We start from the raw sequence: 18,885 nt of genomic DNA, 5'->3' as shown, positions 1-18,885 counted from the left end.
AAATCATTACAACACATTTATTGGAAAAACAAAATACTTCCTGGTGCCGTCTTGTTTTGGCGTTGAGTTAAGTGAAGCTCCTCCCTCGAGATTGCTCAGCTATTGTTGCTCTTTCAGGTCCGCAAATTTGTAATAAGACAGGCCACCCTCCCCGTATTAAAGTAATTCAACAACAGTCAAATCTTGTAAATTCAGAATGTCCGGCAGGGGTAAAGGTGGTAAAGGACTAGGCAAAGGAGGCGCCAAACGTCATCGTAAGGTTCTCCGCGACAACATCCAGGGTATTACTAAGCCCGCCATTCGCCGTCTGGCTCGCCGTGGCGGAGTCAAGCGTATTTCTGGGCTCATCTACGAGGAGACTCGTGGTGTCCTCAAAGTTTTTCTGGAGAATGTCATCCGTGACGCCGTCACCTACACTGAGCACGCCAAGAGGAAGACAGTCACTGCCATGGATGTGGTGTATGCCCTGAAAAGACAAGGGCGTACTCTCTATGGTTTCGGTGGTTAAACTATCTCGGCCGCTCAACACTACAATCAAAGGTCCTTTTAAGGACCACTCATCAATTATTTTAAGAGTTTTATTACCCATTATGAAAATGCGTATGCCTGTACCATAATTTAATATAATATTCTTTGTATTATAAATCAATTACTAAATTGAGAATTTGGGTAGTACTAGATTTTTTGTGTTTACTTCCTACTTTTTTATGTAACTGTTTACCTATTATTATTTTGTATTGATCTTTTCTGTTTATAGAAAGCCTCACCGCGAGATCTGTTACAACGGCTCTATTAAGAGCCAACACAATTTCATCTAAATGGTAATTTGTTTGTTCATTTGCTGAAGTAGTCCACACAAAAACACGCAAACTATAAAAAGTAAATATTGAATATTGACTTGTGGCTTAAATAAGAATCAATCAGATTTTATTGAAACTGCAAAACTTCAATTCAGTCATGTGGCAAACACAATTCAGTGAGTGGGTTATTTTTATAGGAATGTTGCTGATTACTACATTTATGTTTAATAAAGTTCGTGTCTTGTCATTGTTGGCTTTTTGGATCTAAATTGTACTTTACTATATTTTCTGTGGATTTATAATGATGAGCTCTCTGAGTATTTATTTTATATTATGGAGTGGTTCATTATTAGTTACTTTTGTTATCCTCAGCAATATATATATATATTTTTTACCATTGATGTAAACTACGATTTTATTTTATTTTGTTTGTTTTTGTTCTTTTTCAAGTTCAAAATTAACGTAAACTCAATTTGAACTGATTCCTGCATGTATTAGAAAGTTTTGATGTGCTCTTTCCACAAAACTGAGGCCGTTTTTTGTTTTCTCTTTACACTTGCTTGGTCACTATTCTGATTGATACAGTTAACAGCTATTGAGTTGTGCAGATTGTAGATTTTAATCTGTCTCAGTGATGATTGGGGGCGTGTAAATACTTGTCTCAAGGAAGGCTCCATGGATTGGACATCTGGACCACTGGGGGGGGGGGAACATTTTAATACCACCATAGTCATCTTCAAAGATCATTCCAGCATATATAATTTATACACAATATAATGCCAATTTTTACAAATAACTCGACAAATCATTACAACACATTTATTGGAAAAACAAAATACTTCCTGGTGCCATCGTGTTTTGGCGTTGATTTAGGTGAAGCTCCTCCCTCGAGATTGCTCAGTTGTTATTGCTCTTTCAGGTCCGCAAATTTGTAATAAGATAGGCCGCACTCAGCACAGTTAAGTCATTCAATAATAGTTATATCAAGTGAATTCAATATGTCCGGCAGGGGTAAAGGTGGTAAAGGACTGGGCAAAGGAGGCGCCAAGCGTCACCGCAAGGTTCTCCGCGACAACATCCAGGGTATCACTAAGCCTGCCATTCGCCGTCTGGCTCGCCGTGGCGGAGTCAAGCGTATTTCTGGCCTCATCTACGAGGAGACTCGTGGTGTCCTCAAAGTTTTTCTTGAGAATGTCATCCGTGACGCCGTCACCTACACTGAGCACGCCAAGAGAAAGACAGTCACTGCCATGGATGTGGTGTATGCCCTGAAGAGACAAGGGCGTACTCTCTATGGTTTCGGCGGTTAAGCAATCGCGACCCCTCAACACCGCAATCAAAGGTCCTTTTAAGGACCACTCATCTCTCCTAATTAGAGTATCGTTCTGTGTTTTTGCAATTTTTAATTACAGTTAACAGTAACAATTAACAGTACCGAATTTGTAGGAATATACACATTTCACACAGTAACAGTTCCAGGACAAAAAAATATAGTACAGTATAGTCAAGTTTACAGTAATTGTATGTTTTCGCAGCTGTTGGATAGAAGATAATGATGAAAAATAACTGAATTAAAAAAAAAACTCAGTCAAGGATTGTTTGTTATGCATGAATTTGGACCTATGAAAGTAAAGTGCTTGGACAGTTTTATTATGTTCAAATACACCAAATAATGTTTCCGAAATAAGGAGAAGCCTAGATAAATGTAGATTATGAATGAATTGTAATTAATAATTTTGACGTTTCCTTCAGCTAGTACAGCGAGGCAAGCTGTTATCAGTGCATATGCCAATTCGGCTGTGTGGACACCCTCTCCTGATTGGTGGACTGATTTCACGCTCTTTCCTGGTTGGCTGCTAGGCGTCAGTTTAGAATGTTGTCTTTACGAACGGCAGCGACTTTTACTAGCACCAGACACATTTAGGAAAAATATTAAAATTAACTTTTCTTCTTATTGCTCTTCTCAAATCAAGAAAAGTTTGTTTACAATTTTTCACTTCTGGAAGTTGAACAAACGTGCACACTGCAAGCACCAGGCAAGAAATAGACACTTCTCCGAGTGATTCGTTTCAAAATATATTTTTAAGCCAATCAAAATGTGGCGCTGGCACATTTTTACCGCCCCAGACCAACTCGTTTCAAAAGAGCTTTTAAGCCAATCAAAAAGTGGCACCGGCACATTAAAATTAGCATGAAGCGGATATAAAAGCACTGGCTGAAAGTGTTTGCCGCTATTCGAATTGTAAGTCGTCTTCAATCTCGAAACCATGCCTGAACCTGCCGCCAAAACTGCGCCAAAGAAGGGCTCCAAGAAAGCCGTCTCCAAAGCCCCGGGCAAACCCGGCAAAAAGAGAAGGGCCCGAAGAAAGGAGAGCTATGCCATCTACGTGTACAAGGTGCTGAAGCAGGTCCACCCGGACACCGGCATCTCGTCCAAAGCTATGAGCATCATGAATTCGTTCGTCAACGACATCTTCGAGCGCATCGCCTCTGAGGCTTCTCGTCTGGCACACTACAACAAGCGCTCCACCATCTCATCCAGAGAGATTCAGACCGCCGTGCGTCTCCTGCTACCTGGTGAGCTAGCCAAGCACGCCGTGTCTGAGGGCACCAAGGCTGTCACCAAGTACACCAGCTCCAAGTAAATTGCTCTAGCAATACTGTACCTTTAAACCAACGGCTCTTTTAAGAGCCACACATTTCATCTTTAAGAGTACGTTCCCAATTGAAACCGCTGCTACCATATATTTTAAATTGAAAGAAATTGTCATAAGTCACTTTTCCAACTAAAACTTGTTTTTTCTTAAGCGTGCTGTACTATGATCGTAAATAGACGCGGGCTGCTTAAAGTTACTTTATGTATAGTGATAATCATATATACACCTGATTCATGATCAGGCTTCTGCAAAGTTTGCTGTTGTTTAGCTGATTATTAGATTCAGTTGTGATGCAGGAGGGAAACGTGGAAAACAGGCTGGATAGGGCCTCTGGAGGACAGAATTTGAGCACCCCTGCTCTAGTCACTGTTCCTCTTCTGCACTTGAATGTTATCCACCAAAATTACTCTAGTCTGGGCCCAGAATATACTCTTTTCGATACGTGTTTGTGCTACACAAATACCCAGCTCAAGTAATAGTTGGAAAAGCTCAAACAAAGCATATGTATAAATACAAATCGAACGATCAGAATGTTTGTCCAGATTCGAATCAATTCTCAACAAGATATAAAATGGGTTTGCCACTTGTGGGCTTTTCGAGACAGTTGCCCTTGAGGCATTTGACACTGCAAGAGCTCCATCTGCTGGTCAAACCTGCCCGCTAGAATCACTCTTTACAAAGCTGCAAACCTTGTTATCGGTTACGCCTCAGCATTTCATATATTCAATAAAGTTTCAGTGGATGTTCTCCATCTTTTACAACTGTGGGATTGTGTCGTCCTTTTAAAGTGTGATGTGCAGCGGAGACAGTAACTAATTGGGTTGTTAACATTCGCAGGGGATAACTAGTTTGAAACTGCATCAAACTTGTCTTGGCGTTTTCATCCTGCTGTTTATCCATCCGTCGACCACACAAGGGCGCCGTTTGATAACTCGGGGGCGGACTGACCCACGGGGGTAAAATGCTGCCGGTCCGGAAAAAAAAACGAAATAGGATCGGCACTGGTTCTAGGGGGGATTCCAGAAAAATTCCATACGGTCCAAGGCCAATTTGGACCAGTGTTTATTATTTTTGCGCCCCTCGTGTTTTACAATGCACATAATACACACTTAATAATTTAAGGCAATATGTCACAGCCAGTCCACTATATAAATACAGGCTGACTTTTTTGGTTGATTGAAAATAAAGACACATTTCTCTCCATATGTGTGTCTTTCAACGTAAAGTCTATCGTCAACTCCCAACTTGAATCTCGGAATTGAAATAGTTGACTGGGCAGTCCCCTAACCCCAGCAACCAACACACAAACTCATGCATTTACAAGTGAAAGGGGGTAAAAAGCCGCCTAGAGCTCATTTACACTCCACAACAACGTCTTTCCTATGTATGCCGCGTTTTCGGCTGAAACCAGGAAGTATCGCTACTGGTCCTGGATGTTTGTTAACTCGGAAGTCACGTTTAATCTCGAGAGGTTTTGCGAGACATTCGTGAATGAACTCCGCTCATGTCAGCTGGAATCTTACTGATTCGAAGAGACCAATAACATCGTTCCCATTTTATGTCTTGTGGGTGTTGTTGAGAATCGATTGGAATCTGGACTAACGTTCTGATCGTTCGCATTTTATTTTTATTTAGTTTTTGGGCAGCTGAGAGCCTTGTCCGCTGACCGGAAGAACTACTTGAGACCAATGAAAAAGACGAGCGCAAACGCGTGTCACGGGTGCACCCAGCGTCGATAACTGGCCAGCCTCCACTGGCAAAGTAGGGCTGTGAAGATTGATCTAAGTATCGATATGCAGCACTTTGTCGGTATTTATGACATTTTACATGACATTCAAGTGCAGAAGAGCAACAGTGACTGGGGCAGGAGTGCTCAAATTCTGTCCTCGAGAGCCCCTAACCCAGCCTTTTTTCCCAAGCTTCCCTCCTGCAGCACAGCTGAATCAAATTATTAGCTAATCAGCAAACTTTGCAGAAGCCCGACAAGGATCCTAATTGTGAATCAGGTGTGTTAGTGGAGCGAAACATGGAAAACAGGCTGTATAGGAGTTCTCGAGGACTGAATTTGAGCACCCCCTGGACTAGAGAATGACGATGATTATTGCTACATTTAAAGCAACTTTATGCAGCCCGGTTATGTTTGATTAATCTAGCACGCTTAAGAACCAAACTAGATTCAATTGGAAAAGTGCGGCTCACCTTAATGACAAATTGTTTCAATACAATTTATTTTTTACCCAAAATATTTGGTAGCAGCTGTTCACTTTCAATTGGAAACATACACTTAAAGATGAAATGCGTGGCTCTTAAAAGAGCCGTTGGTTTGGAGTAACGCCGGAACAATTTACTTGGAGCTGGTGTACTTGGTGACGGCCTTGGTGCCCTCAGACACTGCGTGCTTGGCTAGCTCACCAGGTAGCAGGAGACGCACGGCGGTCTGAATCTCTCTGGATGAGATGGTGGAGCGCTTGTTGTAGTGTGCCAGACGAGAAGCCTCGGAGGCGATACGCTCGAAGATGTCGTTGACGAACGAATTCATGATGCTCATAGCTTTGGACGAGATGCCGGTGTCCGGGTGGACCTGCTTCAGCACTTTGTACACGTAGATGGCATAGCTCTCCTTTCTCTTGCCCCTTCTTTTCCGGCCAGGTTTGCCCGGAGCTTTGGAGACAGCTTTCTTTGAGCCCTTCTTTGGCGCAGACTTGGCGGGAGGTTCAGGCATGATTTCGAGATTGAAGACGACTTACAATTCGAATAACAGGAAACACGTTCAGCCAGTGCTTTTATATCCGCTTCATGCTAATTTTAATGTGCCAGTGCCACTTTTTGATTGGCTTAAAAGCTCTTTTGAAATGAGTCAGTCTGTGGCGGTAAAAATGTGCCAGCCCCACTTTTTGATTGGCTTAAAAATATCTTTTGAATCGACTCACTCGGAGGCGTGTCTATTTCTTGCTGTGCAGTGTGCAAGTTTGTTCAACTTCCAGAAGTGAAAAATTGTAAACAAACGTTTCTTGATTTGAGAAGAGCAATAAGAAGAAAAGTTAATTTTAATATTTTCCCTAAATGTGTCTGGTGCTAGAGTAAAAGTCGCTGCCGTTAGTAAAGACAACATTCTAAACTGACGCCTAGCAGCCAACCATGAAAAAGCGTGAAATCTGTCCACCAATCAAGAGAGGGTGTCCGCACAGCGAATTTTGCATATGCACTGATAATAGCTTGCCTCGCCGTCGAGCTTGAAGGAAACGTCAAAATTATTAATTACAAATAAGTTATAGTCTACATTTATCAAGACGTCTCCTTATTTTGGAAACATTATTTGATGTATTTGAACATACACAGAACGATACTCTAATTAGAAGAGATGAGTGGTCCTTAAAAGGACCTTTGATTGCGGTGTTGAGGGGTCGCGATTGCTTAACCGCCGAAACCATAGAGAGTACGCCCTTGTCTCTTCAGGGCATACACCACATCCATGGCAGTGACTGTCTTTCTCTTGGCGTGCTCAGTGTAGGTGACAGCGTCACGGATGACATTCTCAAGAAAAACTTTGAGGACACCACGAGTCTCCTCGTAGATGAGGCCAGAAATACGCTTGACTCCGCCACGGCGAGCCAGACGGCGAATGGCAGGCTTAGTGATACCCTGGATGTTGTCGCGGAGAACCTTGCGGTGACGCTTGGCGCCTCCTTTTCCAAGTCCTTTACCACCTTTACCCCTGCCGGACATTTTGAATTAAATAGATATAACTGCTATTGAATGACTTCGCTGTGCTGAGGGCGGCCTGTCTTATTACAAGTTTGCGGACCTGAAAGAGCAATAACAATTGAGCAATCTCGAGGGAGGAGCTTCACCTAAATCAACGCCAAAACACGATGGCACCAGGAAGTATTTTGTTTTTCCAATAAATGTGTTGTAATGATTTGTCGAGTTATTTGTAAAAATTGGCATTATATTGTGTATAAATTATATATGCTGGAATGATCTTTGAAGATGATTATGGTGGTATTAAAATGTCCCCCCCCCAGAGGTCCAGATGTCCAATCCATGGAGCCTTCCTTGAGACAAGTATTTACACGCCCCCAATCGTCACTGAGACAGATTAAAATCTACAATCTGCACAACTCAATAGCTGTTAACTGTAGCAATCAGAATAGTGACCAAGCAAGTGTAAAGAGAAAACAAAAAACGGCCTCAGTTTTGTGGAAAGAGCACATCAAAACTTTCTAATACATGCAGGAATCAGTTCAAATTGAGTTTAAGTTCATTTTGAACTTGAAAAAGAATAAAAACAAAGCAAAAACAAACAAACAACAAAATAAAATACATTCTTAGTTTGCCTCAATAGTAAATAAATAAATAAAACAAAAATATATTGCTGAGGATAACAAAAGTAACTAATAATGAACCATTCCATAATAATAATATAAAATAAACACTCAGAAAGCTCATCATTATAAATCCACTGAAAAGATAGTAAAGTACAACCTAGATCCAAAAAGCCAACAATAACAAAGCACAAGACACAAACCATAGTAAACATAAATATGTAGTCAACAAATCAGCCACAGTCCTATAAAAATAACCCACTCACTGAATTGTCGTTTGCCACATCACTTGACTGAGTTGAAGTTTTGCAGTTTCAATAAAATCTGATGGATTCTTATTTGAGCCACAAGTCAATACTCAATATTTACTTTTTATGGTTTACGTGTTTTTGTGTGGACGACTTCAGCAAATGAACAAATAAATTAGTCACACACAATAAGAATTTACCATTTAGATGAAATTGTGTTGGCTCTTAAAAGAGCCGTTTCGCGGAGGGCCACGGTACCCGGTTTGCAGCGGTGAGGCTTTCTATAAACAGAAAAAATCAATACAAAATAACAAGAAATAAAGAAAAGAAAGCAACTGTTAGTTAAAAAAAAAAAGTAGGAAGTAAAAAAAAAAATCTAGTACTACCCCTAGTTCTCTAAATAGTTTTTGACTTATAATAATACAAAAATAGGTTATTAATATACAATACTCATTAAAGTCTCTAATTTTGGGTGTCAAAAAAGCTTATATATAATATATACTTTGATTGACAACTATTTTCTGTAGCTTTTTTTTGTAAGTTAACAAAAAGGCAGGTGTTGGTTTTTGTTGTTACAGCATAACTCCACACATGGCAGTGACAGTGTTGAATAGGATTTTAAATGGGTCAGAAAGTATATTCTTCCCACTGCTTTTTAAAAATGTTTGCACTTTGTCTGCTTTTTCATTCATGTACTGAAATCAACTCAACACATTAAAAATATATACTCCCTGAGAAAAGCTAAATTGATTTTAAAAAGAGTAATTCTGAGACCTAATTATTGTGAAAAAAAAACTTTTTTTAAAAGTTGTTTTTATGTAATTGTGGCAGAACTCTAACGCCGTAATTAAAAAAAAACAACCCCCGAGCTGGTGTGTGAGGCATAGAAATTCGGACTAGATATAGTCGGACTCTACTCCACACACGGCTTGGGCTCTGGTACCAATCCTCTTTAGAGGGGTTGGACTCTCTTTCACTCTGGAGTTTCCCACGGTGAGAGGCAGAGAGCAGGTGTGGGCATACTTATTGACCCCCGGCTTGGCGCCTGTACGTTGGAGTTTACCCCGGTAGATGAGAGGGTAGCCAAACCTCCGCCTTCGGGTGTGGGGACAGGTCCTGACTGTTGTTTATGCCTATGCACCAAACAGCAGTTCAGAGTACCCACACTATTTGGAGTCCTTGGAGGGTGTGCTGGAGAGTTTGATGATCGGATTTGCGGCCGCTTGTTTTGGACACTCGGGTGAAGAGAGGGGTGGAGCTGTCAACTGATCACCACCTGGTGGTGTGTTGTCTCCGATGGTGAGGTAAGATGCCTGTCAGACCTGGCAGACCCAAACGTATTGCGAGGGTTTGCTGGGAACTTCTGTCTGAATCCCCTGTCAGAAGGAGTTTCAATACCCACCTCCGGCAGAACTTCTCCCTTGTCCCGGGGGAGGGGGGGGACATTGAGTCCATGTGGGCCATGTTCCGTGCCTCCATTGTTGAGGCGGCCGATCGGAGCTGTGGCCGTAAGGTGCCTGTCGTGGTGGCAATCCTCGAACCCGCTGGTGGACACCAGCAGTAAGGGATGCCGTCAAGCTGAAGAACGAGTCCTATTGGGCCTTTTTAGCATGTGGAACTCCGGAGGCAGGTGACAGGTATCGGCTGGCTAAGCGGAACGCGTCTTCGGTGGTAGCTGAGGCAAAAACTCGGACATAGGAGGAGTTCGGTGAGGCCATGGAAAACGACTTCCGGATGGCTTCGAGGAAATTCTGGTCCACCATCCGACGTCTCAGGAAAAGAAAGCAGTGCACCATTAACACTGTGTAGAGTGGAGATGGGGTGCTATTGACCTCGACCCGGGATGTCGTGAGTCGGTGAGGAGAATACTTCGAAGTCCTCCTCAATTTCTTTGATGAAGCAGAGTCTGGCGACTCTGAGGTGGGCTCTCCTATCTCTGGGGTCGAAGTCACTGAGGTGGTTGGAAAGCTCCTCGTGGCAGGGCCCAGCGGGTGGATGAGATCTGCCCGGAGTTCCTAAAGGCTCTGGATGTTGTGGGGCTATCGTGGTTGACACACCTCTACAACATCGCGTGGACATCGGGGACAGTGCCCCTGGATTGGCAGTCTGGGGTGGTGGTCCCCCTTTTTAAGAAGGGGGACCGGAGGGTGTGTTCCAACTTTAGAGGGATCACACTCCTCAGCCTCCCTGGTAAGGTATATTCAGGGGTGCTGGAGAGGAGGGTTCGTTGTGAAGTCGAATCTCGGATTCAGGAGAAGCAGTATGGTTTTCGTCCCGGCCGTGGAACAGTGGACCAGCTCTACACCCTCGGCAGGGTGCTCGAGAGTACATGGGAGTTCGCCCAACCAGTCTACATGTGTTTTGTAGATTTGCGTTCGACCGTGTCCCTCGGGGAGTCCTTTGGGGGTTGCATCGGCAGTACGGGGTACCGAGCCCCTTGATATGGGCTATTCAGTCCCTGTACGATCGGTGTCAGTTTGGTCCGCATTGCCGGCAGTAAGTTAGATTAATTTCCAGTGAGGGTTGGACTCTGCCAAGGCTGCCCTTGGTCACCAATTCTGTTCATAACTTTTATGGACAGAATTTCTAGGCGCAGCCGAAGCATTTGGTGGCCTCAGCATTGCATCTCTGCTTTTTGCAGATAATGTGGTGGTGTTGGCTTCATCAAGCCGTGATCTTCAACTCTTACTGGAGCGGTTCGCAGCAGAGTGTAAAGCGGTTGGAATGAAGATCAGCACCTTCAAATCCGAGACCATGGTCCTCAGTCGGAAAAGGGTGGAGTGGCCTCTCCGGGTCGGGGATGAGATCCTGCCCCAAGTGGAGGAGTTCAAGTATCTTGGGGTCTTGTTCACGAGTGAGGGCAGGATGGAGTGGGAGATCGACAGGCAGATCGGTGCAGCGTCTGCAGTGATGCGGATTGTATCGGTCCGCTGTGGTGAAGAATGAGCTGAGCCAAAATCCGAAGCTCTCGATTTACCGGTCGATCTACGTTCCTACCCTCACCTATAGTCACAAGCTGTGGGTCGTGACCGAAAGAACAAGATCCCGGATAAAAGTAGCCGAAATAAGTTTCCTCCGCAGGGTGTCCGGGCTCTCCCTTAGCAATAGGGTGAGAAGCTCAGTCAGCCGGGAGGGACTCAGGGTCGAGCCGCTACTCCACGTTGAGAGGAGCCAGTTGAGGTGACTCGGGCATCTGGTTCGAATGACTCCTACCGCCTCCCTGGAGAGGTGTCCCGGGCATGTCCCAGTGGCGGGAGGCCCCGGGGACGACCCAGGACACGCTGGAGAGACTATGTCTCTCGGCTGGGCTTGGAACGCCTTTGGATCCCGCCGGAGGAGCTGGTTGAAGTGGCTGGGGAGAGGGAAGTCTGGGTTTCCCTCCTAAAGCTGCTGCCCCCGCGACCGGCAAAAATGTTTCCATTAAAAACACTGCCTGTACGTATAATCTGTGGTACTATTCGTAAAAAGCTTGTATGGTGTCTATGATACATATATTTCAACATATCTTCTGGCTCCGATAGATAGATAGATAGATAGATAGATAGATAGATAGATAGATAGATAGATAGATAGATAGATAGATAGATAGATAGATAGAAAAGCATGCAAGTATTGTGTTTGTGGTGTTTGCACTGTTATTCTGTGTTGTATTTTATTTAATTCCATATTTGGTTGCATCAATAAAACGTATACTTGAATATTATGTAGTCGCTGCAAATAATAGGAAAAAAATAAATTGATGATAAAACACAAATGAGACATACCATTTACTGTAAGAATACTTTATTCTTGTAAATTTAACCCCCAACAAAACACATCTCCAGCAACAATAAAAAGATAAGATTCCAAATGCAACCAGTAAGTCAAAAATCAAACACGAGGAAGTTTAAACTCACTGTTGGTCATACACAATACTTGGCTCCATGTTACTTAAAATAGTACACACTCGCACAACCTCATCACAATTTGTAGTACAACCCAGTGTTTTATCTTTCAAACTCTGCACACATTGAGTTGGAAATGTACTTCACCAAACGTAAGTATGCCTGGATTTAGGTGTAAAAAAGAACTGCAGATGCCGATTCAAATTCTTCCGAGCGGTACAACCCTCAACACAGCAAGTTTAAGCCATACGGAAGGACAATAAATCGCAAATATTAGGAAAAATCAAAGTGTTTGTAATCCAGCGCTCAACAGCAAGTGCTTGGCCCAATTTCAATCCGATCATCGAACTCCGGCCTAGGGTGTCCAATTTTCAGTCAGTCATATCACCCAGTGCTATGTTGCGGTCTATTTAAATAAGTGATCTAATAAAGTCAAACATAGAAGATGCTTTTTTTTTTTCTTCTTTTTTTACATGTTCACACACATTGTTTCGAATATTGAAATGAGTCGTATCGAATCGAGAATCATATCGGTCCCAAACTTAATCAAATCGTACCAAACTGTTATGCTCCTAAAGATATCGTTTTTCAGTTGAATTGCATCCTGCATGTGTATCGAGATATGTATCAAATCGGCCTTATGCCAGAAGTTCCCAGTTGCTAACAAGTCGGCCACTGTGGTGTGATTTGATGTAACATTTTGAATTAAAATACAATAATAATAAAAAAACTAAGAATAGTAAAGACAAATAAAATGCACACGACAAGCAAAACAGATAATTCATTCAGTCAGTAGTTGGCGACCAACAGAGCTTGAGTACACAAGAAAGATGTGCCCTCTGTACAATGTGTAAACGTAAATGCTACAACGAATTTAGATAGGTTCCTTGATCACTGCTATTCTTACCAGCACACTTGTGCCGCTTAGCTTTAACCTTACTTGGGAATCTTTCACCACAAACTGAACAGGCAGAAGGTTTCTCAGCAGCGTGTGTTCTTGTGTGGTCTTTCAAGGTTGTACTGTGAGCGAATTTATGACCACATTCTGAGCAGGCAAAAGGTTTCTCACCAGTGTGTGTTCTTACGTGTACAATTAAGTGTCCTTTCCTAGCGAATTTTTGTCCACAATCTGAGCAGGCAAATGGTTTCTCACCAGTGTGAGTTTTTGTGTGGCCTTTCAAAGTTGCACTGTGAGCGAATTTTTGACCACATTCTGAGCAGGCAAAAGGTTTCTCACCAGTGTGTGTTCTTACGTGTACAATTAAGTGTCCTTTCCTAGCGAATTTTTTACCACAAACTGAGCAGGCAAAAGGTTTCTCACCAGTGTGTTTTCTTACGTGTACAATTAAGTTTGCTCTCATAGTGAACTTTTGTCCACAATCTGAGCAGGCAAAAGGTTTTTCACCAGTGTGGGTTCTTTCGTGGGCTTTCAAGGTTGCATTGAGAGTGAATTTTTGACCGCAATCTGAGCAGGAAAAAGGTTTCTCACCAGTGTGTGTTCTTACATGTACATTTAAGTGTCCATTCCGAGCAAATTTTTTACCACAAACTGTGCAGAGAAAGCGTTTCTCTCTATTGTGGACAATCACATGTCTTTCCAATTTATACTTGTAGCCAAAAGTTTCTCCACATTGAGAAAATTTCCAACATTTGCTGTCAGTGTTACATGTCACATCACCTTCAGACTGTTCATCGTCATCAGTGTGAGGAGAGTCTGATGTGTCGTCACCATGTGACGTTGGAGCCAACCGACTGTCTGCTTGTGATCCTCCACAGTGTTCACCATCAATTTCTGTTGTCATGTGTTGACTCGAGCTGCTGCTTGGAGGCTCCGCACTTTTGTTCTCTTCATATTGACCTTCATCTTCAGTCTTCAAATGGACACCAGTCAATGGCAACTCTGTGAAATCCTTCTCCTCTTTGATGTATGGTGGAAGCTTCTCTTTTTTTATGTTAGGGGGCTGCAACTGCTCCTCTTCTTTAATGTGAAGAGGGTTCATGTCGTGGTCCTCTTTAACGCCAGGGAACTCTGGCTCCTGCCGTTCAGGACAAAGATATTTTTCACCTATGCCTGCGGGAAACAAGACACACATGGTTTGGTAAAGTTGGTCTGTTGTGACTTTTATGTTTTGTGTTCTTTTTTATTTAAATGGTAAATGGACTGCTTTTTATATAGCGCTTTAAGCCTCAAATTCACCCAGATGGGCCATGTGAGCTTATGAATAGCATTAGGGTTAGCCGTTAGCTGGCAAATGTTACGGATCATCGATTCGATCTGGAAAACACTTGTCAAGCCTCTAACACCAATTGTTCTGGATATTTATTTATTTTTTTAAATCAGTTGTCTGTCATTAAAGGGATACTTGACTCATTAAACCATTTTCAGCAGTAAAAAGTTACTATTTTGTCCAGAATGAATTTGATAACTTCATTATTTTTCTTAAACTTTTTTTTAACACATTTTTCCACTTGCTGTCAACTGAAGATGACATAACCTGTGCTGAGGAAGTAGGTAACGACCAATCATGGCTCAGTTTACTGACCAAAACCAGAAAACGGGTGAGCTGTTTTGATTGTTCATGACCTAGTTCCTCAACACAGGGGATGTCATCTTCAGTCGACAGCAAGTGGAAAAAATAGTTTTTTTAAACTATTAATTGTGCAAGACAAATAATGACATTATCAAATTCATTCTGGACAAAATATTAACTTTTTACTGGCTCAATGAGTCAAGTATCCCTTTTACTGTGGACAGTACACCACTGTGTAGGGCCACTAAGACGCTAGCCAGTATGCAATTCATTAATGAATTTGATGGAGGGGAAAAACAATTAAATATTAGGGAGGAAAGCCAGTATTACTGAAGCAACAAACAGTCTTCAGACTAAGGCCAAAAAAACAGCCTAAAGAAGAAAAAAACTGTTCTCTCGCAAAATGTTTGTGTTTATATTATATTGGTAATATTGTTGTTGTTTTAATTTCATTGCAATATGTTTAAAAATCTGTTTGTGATGTTTAGTGTTAATGTTAACCTAATTAAAAGTTCCAAAAACACGTGATGTGAATTGTCATCCTGGAACTACATCAAGGTAAGGATCACAGGTTAAATTTGGTCCCTTTTTTAGACAACCTGATTTAACTTTCAATTTTGACAACTTTAATTTCCTTTAATTTTGGTTTGTTGTGAATAATATGTTTAACATCTATACGACGTGTAATGGAGTTTAAATTTGTTTTTTAATTTAAAAGTGAACGTCTAGCAAACGTCTAAATTTAGACGTCGATAAATAGACGTCCAGTGGTGGTTTATTTAAACGTCTAAGATTAGACGAGGAGTATACAGTTGGTATAAAAATGTACGCCTAGAAAACGTCTCATTTTAGCGGTTATTTAAATGTCTAAGAATAGACGAGGGGACTAGACGTAGACGTCTAAAAAAAACTTACATTTTTAGACTATTTTTAGCCTTGACGTCTCAGTACCATTTAGTCTAATAGACGTCTTTTAGACCGAAAAATGCTGGGTGGGCTATCACTATTATGTTTTTAGCCAATTTTTTTACATACAAGTTTACTATACATAAAAAAATACATTGTTATTGATAAGAGGAACACACATTGGCAATATAAACTCATCTTTCCTTTGTGTGTAAATTAATTTGAGTATGTTAATTATTTTTATTTATGGTGTACAGTCTGGGATTATTTAATTACCGGATCAAATATCAGTTCCAATATTTATATTTGGGAAAAAATACATCTTGATACAAATATGAATCAAAGGCAATGATCTCGCACCATAGAGTAAAAATATTATACCACACGCTATATAGTTAAGGGTCCTCATTACAGCTATGGTTGCAAATTGTTCATTTTAAAAAAAATCTCAAAAATCTCAAAAATCATGATTACATTTAAGTTTTTTAAAAAGTAATGTTAAAGTAACTTAAACTTGAGTATCTCATTATTCTACATAGACAGTAATATTGAAAAGGAACTTATTACAAATGCAAGTAACTAGTAATAGGAAATATGTTACATTTTGGAAGTAACTTGCCCAACACTGCTCGGGATGTAACGATATCCAAACATCACAATAAGATATTATCACGATATGAAGCTTGCGATACGATAATCATCACAATATTGTGGGGAGGTTGGCAATATAAAAAAAGGTCACAAAATGGTGAAAAATAAAAAATAAAATAGCTCATACTAATAACAAAAATAAAAAGCTGAATATTGGGCTTTTGTACATAACAGCAATGCATATGAACAACCTACAATAGTAATTACACTTAATATTGAGGCACTTAGTTGCTAATGCACAGACACATTGAGTTCCTCCACATATTGACCCGGTTTAATAGCATATTATGTTCCCCTTAATATAAGCATTAGCATGGATTTTAAACAGAGGGGCAAAACATGCCTTATGAAAATCAAACTGCACTAAAAAACTAGCCACCAGAGATGTGCTTTTTTTTAAATATAGTGACATGACGACGACGATGATATTGTGGCAGTTTTAATATTGGGATATCACGATATTGCCGTTATCGTTACATCTCTACCGGCACCGCAGGAGCCACCAGCCGGAGAGCCAACCCAGGAGCCTGGAGCGACCCCCGCCAACACGGCTGATGTTCTAAGTCTAGTGCAGCAGAACAGGGCACAGCAGGCCCACACGGCAACCCCACTCCCCCCACGACCACCAGTTTTAACCATTTATATTCCCATACTTGTTCAAATAAACAGTAAACACTGATTGTGGTCTTGTAAGCATATTCAGCTGCAATTTAGATTTTTGGAACAAATCCAATTTGAATATTCGAGGTTGGAGGAATGGCAAGCTATATACGGCTAAAAAAATATATACAACAACATTTTGTGAACAACCGTGGGCCGGTCTGAGCCATGAGCCGCCAATAATCCTGTCATGATCTTGACAATGTTAAAATTGTGGACATTTATTATGGCTTTCTATAAACTAGGAGCACTGCTTGGGGCTTTTCTAACATTTTTAATACATTGTCTTTTTTTAACATTGCTTCTTTGCATTTGTGAATGTCTTTAATCATGGGGGACGTTGAGATATTAAGTTATTTGTTTAAAATGCATGAAAATTTTGCAATTTAAGAAATCTGGATCAAAAAAATATTGGACCGTGATGTCATTTGTATTGAACCGAACCGTGAATTTTGTGTAATGTTGCACCCTACTGTATTAGTGGTGCAACAATATCCCAAATTTAAAATTCACGGTTTGATTCAATACATTAGTGTCACAGCAATATTTCAATATTTCAAAAAATAGTTCAATATTTATATACATAATATCATCTCTGGCGTCGGACCGAAACCTCTTAAATCACAATTTTATATTTCTTCTAAAACCTATACTATTGGTCAGACCATATATGTGGGTGTTTTTGTTGTTGTTGTTTTATTTTTTAACAAATAATTAACCAACCTAAAGTGTTAAAATTTACTGTCATTCAGAAACTTTTAAATGGTTGATGCAAACAAAACAGTCAAATTCGTTCTTTTAAGAAGCTCCCCTAAATTCTTACAGCGATCCTAGGATAAATCACGCATTAATAATAACTTAAGTGTTTTCAATGAAAACCACATTGAAGTTAGCAGTATGAGACAGTGGCAACGTAAGACGGCTGCCCTCTGGCTTCGCCCGCGAGGGACCATTAACGGTTCATTCAGTGTAAATCCGTGCTGATTAGAGCCATTCAAGGCAAAATAACGCTTGGAAGTTAAAAGTAAATTCAGGAAGATTATTGAGAAGTATTGCCTACACAAGTGACAAACCTGCGGTCTTGAACACAACTCGAGGCTTGCTTGCAGACAGCGTCCAACAGTTGACGTTGTCGCTCGTTCTCCTCTTGTGCTCCACAAAGCTCCTCTTCGTACTTGACTTTCGTTCTTGCGTACAATTTTAACCAATATTCACGACACTTTAAGCTCACAATTGATCTCTGCTGAGCCAATTTGCCGACAACAAACGCGTCTCGCTTGTTAGCGGCTAGCAAGCTAAGCTAAGCTAAGCTAAGCAAAGCCAAGACGTGTCGACGAGCACTGAGACGACTTTAACCGGACACGAGTTGTAACAATTATGTTTGACTTCAACGAAGTGCTGAAACCCGCAGAGCGTCGAAGTTTGAGTACGTTCAGTCCAAAAGGGAGTCAACAGTCAAGCCAGCTGCTCTTCATTTTAAGTTTGCCCTTTTCTACTAGGATTTACGGTAGTGCGCGAGCGCGGAGGACGACACCCAGTTTTCAAAATAAAATGTTATTGACAAGAAGTTTTTTATTATTATTGTTATTTATTGACAAACTGTTTAAATTATGTTTCAGTATAATACAGCACCAATTCACGTTTCATTGTGTATACACTATTGTGGGGTAAATACTTGTGAACACTGTTCAAGATAAAACCATGAAACCACACACACATATGTATATATATGTATATATATATATATATATATATATATATATATATATATATATATATATATATATATACACACACACACACACACACACATCATAGTTAGTTTTACTCATAGCACAATATTGCTTTTATTGTCCATAGAGGGCATCACAAATAAATAAAAGTACATATGTATGGATTGAGAACATTTTGAGTGGTGGAAAGTAAAAAAAAATAAAAATAATCATAAATGTCAGTTTACACTTACAGATACACTTACAAAGAGTATCCAAATTTGGGACAAAATACCTTAGGTGTCATAATTTTTTTTGTCGACCCAAGGGCTAGGTGGTGCTATATTTATAACTGACTATTGTCATGAATATATGATATGATATTTATATATAAATGAATATAACAATATCCGTCTTATATTAGAAACGTCTTATATTAGAAATATTGTTATGTTGCTTCGTGTTTTTCCCTCTCATATAACTTTATTGATTTAAAAAAAGAATCAATTCA

At 40.7% G+C, this 18,885-nt stretch overlaps 6 protein-coding genes across 6 annotated transcripts; 3 read left to right on the top strand and 3 right to left on the bottom strand.

Moving 5' to 3' along the window:
* The first annotated feature begins 196 nt into the window (after positions 1–196).
* LOC147162062 (histone H4) lies at positions 197–508 on the top strand. Its single transcript, XM_086096912.1, has one exon. The coding sequence runs from the start codon at positions 197–199 to the stop codon at positions 506–508; it is 312 nt and encodes a 103-aa protein (XP_085953038.1).
* A 1,290-nt stretch (positions 509–1,798) lies between these two features.
* Positions 1,799–2,110, top strand: LOC147162061 (histone H4). The gene has a single exon (XM_086096911.1). It carries the CDS (start codon positions 1,799–1,801, stop codon positions 2,108–2,110), a length of 312 nt encoding a protein of 103 aa, XP_085953037.1.
* Positions 2,111–3,047: 937 nt separating this feature from the next.
* Positions 3,048–4,046, top strand: LOC147162060 (histone H2B 1/2-like). Its single transcript, XM_086096901.1, has one exon. It carries the CDS (start codon positions 3,068–3,070, stop codon positions 3,443–3,445), a length of 378 nt encoding a protein of 125 aa, XP_085953027.1. The 5' UTR covers positions 3,048–3,067; the 3' UTR covers positions 3,446–4,046.
* Positions 4,047–5,668: 1,622 nt separating this feature from the next.
* LOC147162059 (histone H2B-like) lies at positions 5,669–6,189 on the bottom strand. Its single transcript, XM_086096902.1, has one exon. It carries the CDS (start codon positions 6,177–6,179, stop codon positions 5,802–5,804), a length of 378 nt encoding a protein of 125 aa, XP_085953028.1. The 5' UTR covers positions 6,180–6,189; the 3' UTR covers positions 5,669–5,801.
* Positions 6,190–6,871: 682 nt separating this feature from the next.
* On the bottom strand, positions 6,872–7,183 carry LOC147162058 (histone H4). Its single transcript, XM_086096910.1, has one exon. The coding sequence runs from the start codon at positions 7,181–7,183 to the stop codon at positions 6,872–6,874; it is 312 nt and encodes a 103-aa protein (XP_085953036.1).
* A 4,655-nt stretch (positions 7,184–11,838) lies between these two features.
* LOC147162057 (uncharacterized) lies at positions 11,839–18,144 on the bottom strand. Its single transcript, XM_086096885.1, has 2 exons — positions 17,736–18,144; positions 11,839–13,985 (listed from the first exon to the last, which is right to left on the bottom strand). The coding sequence occupies exon 2, from the start codon at positions 13,912–13,914 to the stop codon at positions 12,778–12,780; it is 1,137 nt and encodes a 378-aa protein (XP_085953011.1). The 5' UTR covers positions 13,915–13,985; positions 17,736–18,144; the 3' UTR covers positions 11,839–12,777.
* Positions 18,145–18,885: the final 741 nt, after the last annotated feature.

This window comes from Leptonotus elevatus, chromosome 15, assembly GCF_054856555.1.
Source record: "Leptonotus elevatus isolate MCC_2025b chromosome 15, RoL_Lele_1.0, whole genome shotgun sequence".
NCBI lineage: Eukaryota > Metazoa > Chordata > Actinopteri > Syngnathiformes > Syngnathidae > Leptonotus > Leptonotus elevatus.
The sequence above is the reverse complement of the archived record's forward strand: the minus strand, read 5'-3'. Positions and strand labels throughout refer to the sequence as shown.